Here is a 14,186-nt window from a genome sequence, read left to right on the forward strand (position 1 = left end):
ATGCACAAGTTGAGTGGTGTGCATGGCTCTCTTCCCCTCTCCCCCCCCCCCAGCCAGGCCACCAAGCCACAAAGGTCGGGCTCCGCTATCCTAGAGGTAAAAAAGAAAACTCAAAATGATGTCTATGTGCCTCCCACCCTACTGGCATTGTGGAAAGACTATGATCTCAGCCCTTGGGCTAGGGTACTGGGGATCCTGATGGATTGTATGTAGGTGTGGTTAACCTGGTGTAAAAGATGGGCAGGATAAGGGATGCAAAATAATGGATTTAAGTTACAAGAAGGCAGATCATGACTGAAACTTCCTAATAAGAGCAGTTTGACTGTGGAACCAGTTATTTCTCCAGAGAAATAATGGAGTCCCCATCACTACTCAGATGGTAATCAGGGAGTGCCTTAAATGATTCCCTCTAATTTCAAATTCTCTATGATTCCACGAGGTAAGGTATCTGAAATTTAATCCTGAAAAAATAGAGTTGCTTCTGGTCATTCAAAAGATAGAGCTAGGTATACAGAGCCAATCTCTGTTGAATAGGGGTTGTTAGAACACCCTAAAGGCTCTGGTCTCAGGTTTAGCCATAGATGGATTAGTAGATGGAAGAATATTGCTTAATTTAATTTAGTTCAACAATTCAATTCAATTATTGCATTTGAGTTCATTTAGATAGGTGAATATTATTATGGTCACAGATCAAGAGGAAAAAAGACAAAAAGGAAAAAAAGGGAAAAGGTCATTCTAGGTCCGTAGGTAATAATAATAATAATAATAATAATAATAATAATAATAATAATAATAATAGTAGTAGTAGTAGTAGTAGTAGTAGTAGTAGTAGTAGTAGTAGTAAAGTTGGAAGGGACCTTGGAGGTCATCTAGTCCAATCCCCTGCTCAGGCAGGTAACTCTATACCATTTCAGACAAATGGCTGTCCAGTCTCTTCTTAAAAACTTCCAGTGTTGGAGCATTCACCGCTTCTGGAGGCAGGTTGTTCCACTGGTTAATTGTTCTAACTGTCAGGAAGTTTCTCCTTAGTTTTAAGTTGCTTCTCTCCTTGATCAGTTTCCACCCATTGCTTCTTGTCCTGCCTTCAGGCGCTTTGGAAAATAGCTTGACTCCCTCTTCTTTGTGGCAGCCCCTGAGATATTGGAACACTACTATCATGTCCCCCCTCGTCCTTCTCTTCATTAAACTAGAGACATATCCAATTCCAGCAGCCTTTCCTTATATGCTTTAGCCTCCACTCCCCTAATTATCTCTGCTGCTCTTCTCTGTACTCTTTCTAGAGTCTCAACATCTTTTTTACATCGCGGTGACCAAACTGGATGCAGTATTCCAAGTGTGGCCTTACCAAGGCATTGTGAAGTGGTATTAACACTTCACGTGATCTTGATTCTGTCCCTCTGTTAATGCAGCCCAGCACTATGTTGGCCTTTTTGGCAGCTGCAGCACACTGCTGGCTCATATTTAGGTGATTGTCCACTAGGACTCTGAGGTCCCTCTCACAGTTACTACTATTGGTGTTGCTACATTTTATTATGTTCTCCGAAACCTTCATCCTACTATAAATTGCAATTGGTAATCAATAAAGGGGAATATTTGTAGCTCAGGGTTGAAATGTGTGTGGGGGGGGGTCCTTGGAAGGGTCCTAGGACTAGCACTGATGATGTTACCTAGTTTGGGTAATGAAACATTTGCAAGAAAACCATCAAGCTCAGAGAGCACCAAGCAGCCCTCAGTTGGTAATCATTACCAATTGCAGTTCACAATAGGGTGAAGTTTTCAGACAGTATACCAAAATGTAGCAACACTTAAGACCTAGAATTGTCTTTGTTTTCTAATAAATACGTAACATCGTAGTAACCAATTGCTTTCATACTTGATACCCAAAGTCTATATATATTCTCCAGAGATGGAGCTTAATGTCAAGGACTCTTTGCGTACAAAGCTCACACACATTTTCCCAAAAGTAAAGTTTCTCTTGAAAGGATATTATAGTATCATTAAACCAGTACCTATCCTACATTTCTATTACAGAAATGCAGTCTTTTTTTCCAGATTGTATGGTTACAGACTCTAGCAACTGGTTGTGTGACTGTGTCTGCAGGCCACAGTATACACCACTGGGGCATTTATGTTTTAGTTTGAAGGTTTTGGAGGCTGGATGCATTGAACAGCTGCTGCCTGAGAGTAGAATATGGTCAGCAAAGCTAAGCTATACACCCACACCCACACCCACACACACACATGTACAAACATGCTAATTATCCACCCCATGACCCTTTTGTGGAAGGCTTTTACTTTCATTCTTTAGGGGCTATCCGATCTTTCCTCACCTCTTGAAGAAGAATGTACATCTGCTCAGACTGTTTTAAATGAAATGAATAGCAGCCACTGACAGTCAAATTTCTACACCTAACTTTAGTAAGTCATCACAATATTGTATTTTATAAAAATCAGGCAAAATCTGGGACATACTTTAGCCATCTGACTAGCAGTACAAATTAATTATCTAGACTGAGCCAGGGCTTCGGACTTAAAGCACTCTAAACTTTAAAACCTGGCAAATTTGTATTTGCTCTCATTTGCAGATTAAAATGTGGGAAGGGGTGAAATAATTATTGAGATGTGAATTGTGGATTGGAGATTTTCTCCTCAGTCAGCCCCAAAGAAAATCCTTCCTTTAGGGAATTATTTGTTTTGGGAGAAAATCCCTGGCTGATCTCCAGTGCAGCCCCCAACTGAGTTCAATGGCACTATGTATCAGCTATGTGTTAGATGGAGCTAAAGGATTTTCAACAGGAGCACGGTGAGTAAGGAAAGGATTAAACTCTTTGTTCCAGCTGCTGAATTCTGAATATGATCAGTCCTATACTGGTGATATGCACATTTTCAAAAACCTGTACGTTAGCTGGAAAAATATAGTTAATGCCACTCTGTTTTGGTAGCCAAAGTGCCATCTGAGGTATCTGGTTTGGATGCTATAATTTAGAATCAAAGAATTTAAGGGCTGGAAATAAAATGGAAGAACTTATTTAGCCCAACCCCATGCCTTGAGCAGGAATTTACTAAAGTATTACTGACCGGTGGCTATCCCAGTCTCTGTTTCTGATCATATTTTAACAATAGTTGAATTGCATTGAATAAGAAGTATCTAACTCTCTGATCATTTCAAACTCTGAGCTTACTTTGGATGGGACCTTTTCAGCCTCTCTTTCAAAAGCCTTGGATAATGCTTATATACTGGCCTGATCAGAGGCAAGAATGGGCCGGGGAAGAATATCCTTAATGAAAGCAGAAGACAGTGTTTACATTCAAACAATGACATGGGAAATCACCTTTTATACCTTTTCTAAATCTAAGATCTGTAGAGATCTCTGCCATCTCCTTATCTGGATTTATCTGCTGGGATTTGGAAGCTTCCCAGTCCCTTTGTGTGGGATCAAGCTCTGTGCTCCTTCCCAGTCTAGCCAGCCCCTTTGAGAGTTCCATTGTGAGCAGCTGTGGCAATGCCTTTATCCCCAGAGATTTGCAGCCTTACTCAAGTGCATTCATTCCCTGCCACCCCTCCCACCGGGAGCTGATCCTTTGATTAAGTGGAAAGAGTCAGGCTTTTGAGGAGGCCTTTGGTAAGGCTTGCTCTTGGGGGGGAAGGAAAGGAGGAGGGGAGAGCAGAGTCCTTTGTTCTCCCTTTTCTGCTATCTTGCTGATCAGGCCTCTTGCAACCATTTTGAGGGCATCTAAAGAACCCATCTGCTCTAATATCCACTGCAATTTTGCCAATGGGGAGCAGTAGTTCTTGCTTTAGAAGTTTTCAACACCACTAGAAACTTTTCCAACCAAGCCATAACGGCTTCTAGCCTATTTCTTCCCAAAGTATAGCTTTGCTATTTGAAAAAGAATAAAGTTCTTGCTCAGAGTATAACTGAGATTAAGTTTTCAAGATGGATGCCTTCATTATGGCTGCACTATCCATTTACCCTCTTCTCAGCTCGATGGGCTATGCAGCTCCCACTCAATCATTTTTTGCCTTCGGACTACATGTTTTGATAATTTCTGTTTCAAATTTGGACAGATAGATGTGAATACAGTCTATCCACAGAATGTACTTCCTTTAGGCAGAAATAGGCTAGCCATAAACAGCCATGCTACCCCTAGAACTATTGGCACTGCAGAACAAGAATTCTCATCTAGCGAGACTAAAATAATTCCAAAAGTGTTGCAGTCTCAACATTTTTGCAGTGTACCAAAGGTTGGAGAAGCCTGACACAGGAAATTTTTAGATTATGATGGCCAGATTTTATGGAGCTGGAATAAAATTCCTCAAATTCAAATTCTGATTTTGACTGTAGTCATCAAAGAATTTTTTTTTTCAGAGAAATCCAAAATTTGACATACATCCCTCCCCAAAAATCACTATTCATACTTTACTGATACAAATAATCTTTTTGGAATAAATAAAAAACCTCAACACGGCAAATTTAAACTCTACTTAAATTAAGTCAATGATTCTATCAATTATCTTGTAAATTGTGATTGCTCCCCTTGAACTGGGGGTTAGGGATGGTCTTGAGGGACTAGTAGAAAGGACAGAGGAGAAATGTAACATTTTATGGCTTACAGTTCACTTCTTTAATCTGACTCTGAGGAATGCTTAAAAAAATTGAGGAATGTTAAGGAAGCAATAAGAACAAATAATCCTTTAGGCCAGGGGTGTCAAACTCAATTTCATTGAGGGCCGCATCAGCATTGCGGTTGCCCTCAGGGGGCCGGGTGGGTGTGGCCAGGGTGGATGCGGCCTACTGGGTGGGCATAGATGGAGTGGGTGTGGCATAATGGGTGGGCGTGGCCAGCTCTACATTGTTCCCGTCAAGGGTGCCTGTGGGGGCCTGGGCAGGAATGGGGTAGATCTGAGGGTCTCTGTCAGAAGCGGGTGGGACCAAGGCAAGTGCCAAGACATGGTCCACTGGAGGAGCCTCACTGTTCCTCTCAGACCATGCAGGGGGGGGAGGCTTATGGAGCGAAGACTGAATGCGTTTCAGCATAGATGGCCACCACAAAATTGTACATTGGCTCCCGGCCAGCCTGGGCCAGGGCCAAGGCAGAGGGGGCCATTCCCTCACTGTTTCCAGGATGGCTTCGCGGGCCACATGAAACCACTTCGCGGGCCGCATCTGGCCCCCGGGCCTTGTGTTTGACATGTCTGCTTTAGGCTCTCTCTCTATAAAATATCTATCCTTGCTTAAGTTAGCTATAAGGGTTTATTCAGGAAACCCTTGTTCTGCCTGAAGCGAGCCAATTTAGTGTAATGGTTAGGACATCAGAGTAGAAAACCAGGATATGGTGAGTTCTAGTCCCTCTTTAGGCATGAAGCCAGCTGTGTGATTTTGGGCCACTCTCTGTCAGCACTAGGGAGGAAGCAATTACAAACCACTGAAATATACAGGCTGGATTCTTGTAAGAAACTTGAAGCTGGCTAACTGTGGCTCACCAAGAAGCAATCAGGAGTAGGCAGGGGACAAGGGCGATGGTTCATGGTGTGACAAGAATGCCCTTCCGGAAGCCCTCCTGACAGCTGTTCTAACGGATTCCCGAACATGCTGTGCTTCTGGGCAGGTACATTTTCCTTTCTGGGAGAGATCTGGTGATTTTTATGTCATTCTCCTGTCCTGCATGTTATCAACAATACTGCTGAGGCAGATTTCCACTAAAGCTAGAACTTTTGACGTATAAATTGATTCATTCAGAGGTAAATCTTGGGTGTATCCTTTAAAATATGATGGCTAGGCAGAATAATTTCCTATACAGGAAGGAAAGGAAAGTCCTCTGTATTGCTAATTGCTCAAAGTAAGATGTTTAAATTCTTTGCAATTGTATGAAGCCTAGAAGATGCCAAAAGGGGGAGAGGAAAAAAACCTTTGGTTTTCTGAAATGCTACGCTTCCTTACCCACCCACATTCTCTCTCATGCACACAAAAACACTAAAATAAACTTGACTGAATGCCAGTCATGTTCCTCCCATGGAATATGGCCAGTGCCTCAGCCAATCAAATGCCAAAGAGAATCTCAAAAGTTAATGAATTTAAAAAAAAACCTTCACAATAGGAGATACTCAGTCATCTAGGTTATGGCTGTCCCAAATGTGCTTTTTTCAAGCACCTTTGAGACTTTTCAAAGACTTTCTTTGTTTTTCCCTGAAGATGTTTCGCTTCTCACCCAAAAAGCTTCTTCAGTTCCACAGTCAAAACTGAAGAAGCTTTTTGGATGAGAAGCGAAACATCTTCAAGAAAAAACAAAGTCCAGTTGCCTCTTGGAAAAAGCACCTTTGGGATTTCCCAACCTGGTGCCTCCAGTTGTGTTTGATCAACTACCATAATCTCTAGTCTGCTCATAATCATGTTCCCATGCTCTTCCCAGCTGGAAGACACCAACTTGGGAAAACTTGGGGGATAAGGAAACACTGACTGAGTTGCTCTGGAAACGGTGTCAAAACTAGTTTGGTCCTCTCTAGTCATGTCGAGAAGAAAATGGCACACCTGAGATTGATGTACAGCTTCCACCTGTTTTTCTATGTTAGATTAAAAGACAGAAATTGCAAGTAGCATTTTGGATGCCTAGGATGCTCTATAATGCAGCTGACATTAATCAAAGCCAGGGATATGTCAATTTCTCAAGTTCCCATCAACTCCCAGACAAGCTATTTAGTGATGTATGTTTATACAGCAGGATCCATGTGTAAAAGAGAAGCAAACAACAGTACTGAACCCTATTCAAGCACTGGGCATCTTGGCTGTCAGAAGCTATTTTTCTTCCTGATTTCTAGTGGCACTTTGGAAAACCTCCAGCTTGCTGGTTGGGCAGAATGTGTCAATTGTTTCAAGAGCAGAATCCTCCCGTTGCCAGGACATGGGAGAGCTCAACCAAAACCCACCCAGTCAGGCGGCTGGCGCATTGCTGGGAAAAAGACTCTCCTTTGCCAGACAATGGCCATTCAGTCAAAACTGCACTGCTCCTGTGGCAGCCATTTATCTGCAGTCTATAATCAATGAATACTCTGAGGAACTCCAGCCTCTGGACATAGCAACCGCTTTGTGCCTTAATAATAGAGCCAGTGCTCCCAAGGTCATCCTTATACCAATTGCTACCGAGAGAGGCAGTTGGAAAGGAGGGTGGCCAGCCAATGGTCCTTCTTCCAGGCTGTCATAGCTCTTCTTGCTACAGGTGGCTCAGAAAAACGGGCCGAAGCAGAAACAGCTAAATGCTTTAGTTAGCCTCTCTTCTTCCCCAAAACCAAGACCTACCCACTCCTTCACTTCGGTAGGCTTTTCAAAATAGACTCTTGTCTGTTTACTCTCCTGGGTGCAAGCACTTTCTCAACGAGTTGGCCTACAACTTTTAGCTCTGACAAAGAGAAGGGGGGAAGGGATGATAGTGCAATATGTCTATGAAGATTTTGGGTCATCCAGGTCATGGTTGTCTCAAAGGTGCTTTTTCAAAAGGCAACTGGGCGCTTTGTTTTTCCTTGAAGAGCTTTCTCTTCTCATCCAAGAAGAGAACTGAAGAAACTTCCTGGATGAGAAGAGAAACATTTTCAAGGAAAAACAAAATCCAGTTGTCTTTTGAAAAAGCACCTTTGGGTTAGTGCAATATATCAAGCAGATGCCAGGTTAGGAACAAATAATACAGGTAGTCCTTGATTTACAACCATTCATTTAGTGACCGTTCAAAGTTACAATGGCACTGAAAAAAATGACTTATGACCATTTTTCACACTTAATACAGTTGCAACATCCTCACTGTCACCTGATCAAAATTCAGACACTTGGCAACTGACACATATTTATGACAGTTGCAGTGTCCCAGGATCATGGGGATCCCCTTTTGCGACCTTCTGACAAGCAAAGTCAATGGGGAAGCCAGATTCACTTAACAACCACTTAGCTGCAGTGATTCACTTTAACAACTGTGGCAAGAAAGGTCATAAAATGGGCAAAACTCACTTAACAACTGTCTCATTTAGCAACAGAAATGGTGGACTCAATTGTGGATGTAAGTTGAGGACTACCTGTAATTATGAATCAGCAAGTCTGAGAACCAAACTTTTCCTTTACCATAAATCCACAACCTGATCAGCACTGTCTCATTAATTGTGTTTGCATAGGTCACTATACCAGAAGGTAGTTTTAGAAACTAGGTCAGATGAGAGAAAGTATTGCGGACCAAACCGTTATCTTCCAGTTCTAGCTACTTTCTTAACTGTGAATGGGAGGGACAGCAGTTTCAACCCAAGGACTTTTGGGAAAAGTAACTTTATAGGATTGCTAAAGGGACATCCTTCTAAATCTTAAATGCCAACAGGGATTCATTAAGCCCTATATGATATCCTGTGATCTAGAAGCCACTTTTCTAGTTGCAAAATATGAATAAAGACCATTCTGGTCATTCTTTTTGGAAGTGTACTTTGCAGATGGAAGAGTCATTGTCAGCTGCCTTGTCATAACAATGACTTCCCCGATTCTATAGAGAGAAAAAATCAATAGTAAGACCTAAAGTGCTACAGTTGCTCTTCTCATGAGTTGCTTAAGGCTATATGTGACTACAAAATAATCCAGCTACTTCTTGCGCCCCAAGTGTGGCTCGCCTCAGCGACAAGCTACCCGGTCTAGGAAAAAATATTCTTGTTTCTTTAAGAGGCGAGCCACACTTGGCGCACAAGAAGTAGCTGGATTATACCAAGTGACAGCCGTAGGTGGGGAAGCATTCGGCTCCAACAGTCATATATGCATGCGTATATATTGTATTTGTTGCTGACAGTGAAAAACCAGGATTCTGAAAGATGTTATGTCTTCTTTTTCTCTCTCGGTTCCAATAATTCCCCCGGAGCAGTTTGCTGGATTGAACTTTTTCATCGATGGGGGGGGGACTCCCCCTGTCTTTAACTCAGCATCGTTCCGCCCCCCACCCCGATCTTTTAAAGGAAAAGTGGAGGCGCCGGGGCAGAGAGTGGGTGGTACCGGGCTCATGGTTCCTTTAAGAGCCGAGCGCTCGGTGCCCGCGAGGATCTTGCACTTAAGCTGGCAAGGGGGTTGATGAGTTAAGTACCCAGGTGAGTTCTTACAAGGAAAAGCCGGGAGTGGGTGGGGTGAAATTAGGTGGGAAACTTATGGAGGAGCTACTTGGAAGCAGAACCCCAGAGCTGGCTGATCATTTGATTGGCAAAGAATGGCTGAAGCTGGGAAGAAAGAGGTGTGGGTGTGTGGGTGTGTTTAATGCGGGTTGTCCGAAATCACTGTTAAGGTGTTTGTTTATGCAGAGCCGATCCTGATTCGGGATCCCTTCAGCTCGTCTGCGGAAGGCTCGGTTTCCTGCGAGGCTGCGGATCCCTTTCTCCGCTTGGCTTGGCAAATCTCCTAGCCCGGTTGGTGAAATGCCTGCTCGTTCCGAGAAACACACACACACACACACACACACACACACACACACACACACACACACACCCCTTCCTATGCGGTCCGGATTGAATCTCGTGGGGTGAGGAATCTGGTTTGTATCTTGGCTAAACTACCAGTTTCAAACTCCTGAATTCAGGGGCGAAGTTGGATCGCTTTCGTTCGCTCGGAATGTAGAGGGTAGTAGCCCTTTTAGTGGTGGTTGTAACACGTGGGGATGCGCTTCCTCTGGTCCTGTTCACGCCGCGGTCTATTTCCTTTCAGCTGCGATTTTCCACACTCTGCTGGGGCTTCTTCTGCCTCTTGTCTGGTTGCTTCCAGGAGGGTTCCTGAAGGCCAGCATTCTTCTGTGGCTTTGTTAGTTCAACAGTTGCTGACATCCACATTTTCCCCCCTGCGCCTTCCTCTGGCCTGTTATTTGATAGGGGTTTCTTTCTTTCTTTCTTTCTTTCTTTCTTTCTTTCTTTCTTTCTTTCTTTCTTTCTTTCTTTCTTTCTTTCTTTCTTTCTTTTTAACCAAAGAAAGCAACTTTCAGAGCTCCTTTGCTTGAAAACTTTAAAGCTTCTACTCCCATCGACTAAGTAGCAGGCTAGGAGCTGAACTTCTCACAAGGGGAAAAGGCTTCTAGTACAAGTTGTGGAAGCAGCTTGAGAGGGGGGTTTCTATCAAGTTCACCTTTTTCAAATTGAAGTTAAAGCATCTTTAACGTTACAGAAATTTGAGGGGGACTTGTAGTCAATGTAAAGTATGGTTTTTTCAAACTGTTTCACAGAACCCCAAAAGTTCCTTGAGAGATGAGGTGGGGGGGGGGAAGTTTGCAAAATTCAGCGAAGTTTCTATCACCAGAGGTTTTTTTGCCTCTTGATTGAGGTTCTAGATTTTTTTTGAAACCTAAAAGGCTCCTGAAAAAGTTTGAAAACTGTTGCTTCAGAGAAACTATCCCTATTTTGGGAGAGATTCCACAAAATTCTTTAAACCCCTCTGTCCAGATTCTATTGAAATAGAATTTTGGGAGACTTCTGATAAGCCCTAGCACACTGAAGGGAGCATTTCCTATACCAGAGTCAAATCGATTAAACTTGTTTCTTTGCACTCTGATACTCAAGAGTCCCTGGTGCTTCCGATACAATTGATGTTCATATAATGACCCTGAGTTAGGGAAGGTCCCTTTGGGACAGGCAAAATAAGAATATGCCCTGAGAAGTATAGTTGCATTACTGGTGGACCTGAAATTATTCAGGAGATATATTACACGCATGTCATATACTTTTGAGTCTTAAGGCTTGGAGGAAGAAAAATGAATACGACTGTAGTATTTACTGTGGGTTATTTGCTTTTGTTCATTTCTGTAGGCTATGTGGGAATTGCTCCAGTCTCTCGGGTGAAGAGCAAATAGATTTTGACAGGTCATACAAGGATTATAGCAGCTGTTTGAATTGTTGGCATTGCTGAAAAAGTAAAAGAACATTGGCTATTGGATAGATGCTGTCCTGCAACATTAGACTTTGTAGTACGAATTCTAAGAATAAATAATCATTTTCCAGCTCTGCTATAAACTTTGTAAATCGGAGTAAATCAGAGTATTAGGTAGGTGTATTTCAAGTCTCCATTTTACATCCCAAATTAAGAAGTACTGGTTGAATACAATAAAAAGTTATTATTGGCAGAAGAGATTCAAGTTAAATTGGAGAAATTCTTCAAAAAAGAAATAATAAACATTGCCTGGTTAGTAGCACAGACTAGACATTCCATAACTCGAAAGGGATGGGAGTTTTTACTTTATTCCAGAACTGCAGTATCTTGCCCACTCTTGAGCTCTCCAGATGTTTTAAGAATGCTATTCCCATACTTCATGTTCAGAAAGGCTTGTAATAACACATCTTCTCTTTCTCTCTATTCTTTTTTTTTCTTTGTAGGCTTTAATCTGCCATCGTTCTGTTTTTAAGTGACTTGGAGAGAATGCAGGGAAGCAATGCGCTGGCAGTGCCATGGCTCATGTTCCTAGCGGTGACTGGTGCTCCTGAGCAGTATGAGAAACCTGCTTTCACCCCCATCTTCACCCGCAGGCCCTTTATTGTGGCTTGGAATGCACCAACCCAGGACTGTGAGCCTCGCTTCAAGGTTCAGTTGGACTTCTCTGTTTTTGATGTTCAGGCCTCGCCTAATGAGGGCTTTGTGGACCAGAACCTGACCATTTTTTATAAAGAACGCTTGGGCTTTTATCCCTATTATGATGCGAACAAAGTGGCTATTAATGGAGGTGTCCCACAAAACAGCAGTTTGGAGAGGCATCTAATCCGGTTAACAGAGAGCATTCAAAAATACATCCGCTCCGATTCAAAGGAGGGATTGGCAGTCATTGACTGGGAAGAGTGGAGACCCATCTGGATCCGAAACTGGCAGCCCAAAGACATTTACCGGAATGCCTCTCGTAAGCTCGTGCTGTCTCGCCGTCCTAAATTGCAAGAAGATCAGTTGAAGAAGGAGGCCCAGTATGAATTTGAATCATCGGCTTGTGATTTTATGAGGGAGACTCTGCGATACGCCAAGAACTTTCGTCCACGACAGCTCTGGGGTTACTACCTCTTCCCAGACTGCTATAACCATGACTATCGCAACAACCAGGATAGTTACACTGGTCATTGTCCTGATGTAGAGAAGACCCGGAACGATCACCTGGCCTGGCTCTGGAAAGAGAGCACTGCTCTTTTTCCTTCCATTTATCTGGAGCACGAATTGGCCAACACCATGAATGGCCGCAAGTTTGTGAGGTCTCGAGTAAAAGAAGGCCTTCGTATTTCTCAACAACATCATGATAACTATGCTCTACCTGTCTTTGTCTACACCAGGCCCACTTATAGCAATGGGAAGGATGTTTTCTTAAAAGAGGTAAGAATGCTTTCTTCCTGGAACTGAGAAACATTATTCAAGAAATTGGGCTCTTGAACAGCAGTTTCTAGTTCAGGGCTAATCAACTCCTGATGCAACTGGAAGGTTACCCACTTGGTATAGAATGAACCCCCATGCACTGTACTGTCTCTTTTACTGCCATTCTGCACAAAAATGGGGACTGGTTCCAGCACCTGCCCTGGCACAAAATCTAGCTAGTGGGCTACTTTTGATTTGATAAATTACACTGTGACTAGGTTGCTACATCACTCTCAGTTGATTAATTTGCTTAACTATTGCTTGTTGAATACGTTCTAATTCATTCCTACATCATTCTAAATTATAGGAGCCTTGGTGGTGCCGTGACTAGAATGCATTATTGCAGGCTAAATCTGCCTACATCCTGGAGTTTGATCCTGATGCACTCAAAGTTGACTTAGCCATCCATTTTTCCGAGGTCCGGTAACATGAGGACCCAGTTTGTTGGTAACAATATGCTGACATTGTAAATCACTCAGAGATTTACTATTGCTATATATAAACCACAATATAAACTAAGTATGCTAAATTTAAAAAAATCAGGAAATCACATTATGGTTTAGTGTGATGTATAAACCCAGTCTTTGTGCAGAACCTAGTCTAATAATTGAAAACTAGTTTCATACACAACACTAGAAATGGTAATTTTCAAAGTGTGTTAGTATGAGGAAGACATTAAAACAGCCACATTCTCCAGGAGACTCCAAGCATTTGCTTTGAAGATTGTTCCTGGTTCTCTCTCTATATATATGGTCTAGCTCTAGGACAACCGCCAAGATGCTGGGCATACATACACATGCACACATATAATTGAAATAATCTTTGAAATAATCTTTCAAAGCAAGTGGATTAAGCTTTCTAGAGAATGTAGATATTTTAATATGTTCATACCCATGTGCTTTGTACAACACCCATTTTTAGTACCTTGGGAAGCCTTAAGTTCTTTTTAAATTTTGCAATTCTTGAAAAATTAACATTTCAGAAGTTACTTTATTGGGAGGTATAAAACCACAGCTCAGTAAGATCAGGAGATAATATACCTCCTGATGTTTTATTGTCTTATGAAAAATAAAGCACATCAGCACTTAAAAGCACTATTTTGGAAATAAATTGGCCTAATCAAATACTAAAAAGTTTGTAGAGCAATGTGAAGAGAACCGCTGCTTTGGTCTATCAGTTGGACCTCATTGTAACTGCACTGAACTTATTTAGAAGAATTGTGTAATCAATTCATGATAAAATACCTAGGGAGGGAGCATTCATTCTAAGTTGTGGCTCCAAATGGGGTAACAAATATTCATATGCAGTAGGTATAATTGAGGTTTAATTAAACATCTAAAAGAATAGCTTACATTTCTTCCCAAAATTTAGGGGAGCCAACTGCAACGGCAATTTGTTCCATAGTCTATACCACTTCAGGAGACGGCAGAATTGGCTGTTGATATTAATAGTAGAGTATTGCACACCTGCAAAAGATCTCCAATAGAAATTCTAAGATTGTGGGGTGGGAGGTACAGGCCTACGAAGTCCTGCAAATAATGTGGATCAATTCTGGAGCCAACACCTAATTACAAATCTGGTCCTTCTAGGGTATGATAACTCTGCCCAAAGTACGCTTATAATAATAATAATAATAATAATAATAAATTTAATTTATATGCCGCCCTTCTCCCAGCGGGACTCAGGGCGGCGCACAACATATTTAAAACAAAACATAAATACATTCCCCCCCGATAAAACCGAATTAAATCAAATTTTAAAGTTGTGTCTCTGTCAAATTGTTAAAAGATAAACCCCAAATAAAATCCTCCCTAG

General features: G+C 42.0%; 1 protein-coding gene across 1 annotated transcript in view; it reads left to right on the top strand.

Annotated features, from left to right (window-relative positions):
• The first annotated feature begins 9,055 nt into the window (after nucleotides 1-9,055).
• Nucleotides 9,056-14,186, top strand: part of HYAL2 (hyaluronidase 2) — a 13,945-nt gene continuing 8,814 nt past the window's right edge. The window contains exons 1-2 of the mRNA XM_015817363.1: nucleotides 9,056-9,100; nucleotides 11,360-12,332. Coding sequence (XP_015672849.1) covers nucleotides 11,403-12,332 — 930 coding nt within the window. The 5' untranslated portion in view covers nucleotides 9,056-9,100; nucleotides 11,360-11,402. The remainder of the gene's footprint in view (nucleotides 9,101-11,359; nucleotides 12,333-14,186) is intronic.

This window comes from Protobothrops mucrosquamatus, unplaced genomic scaffold (assembly GCF_001527695.2).
Source record: "Protobothrops mucrosquamatus isolate PMUCROS unplaced genomic scaffold, P.Mucros_1.0 scaffold579, whole genome shotgun sequence".
Classification (NCBI taxonomy): domain Eukaryota; kingdom Metazoa; phylum Chordata; class Lepidosauria; order Squamata; family Viperidae; genus Protobothrops; species Protobothrops mucrosquamatus.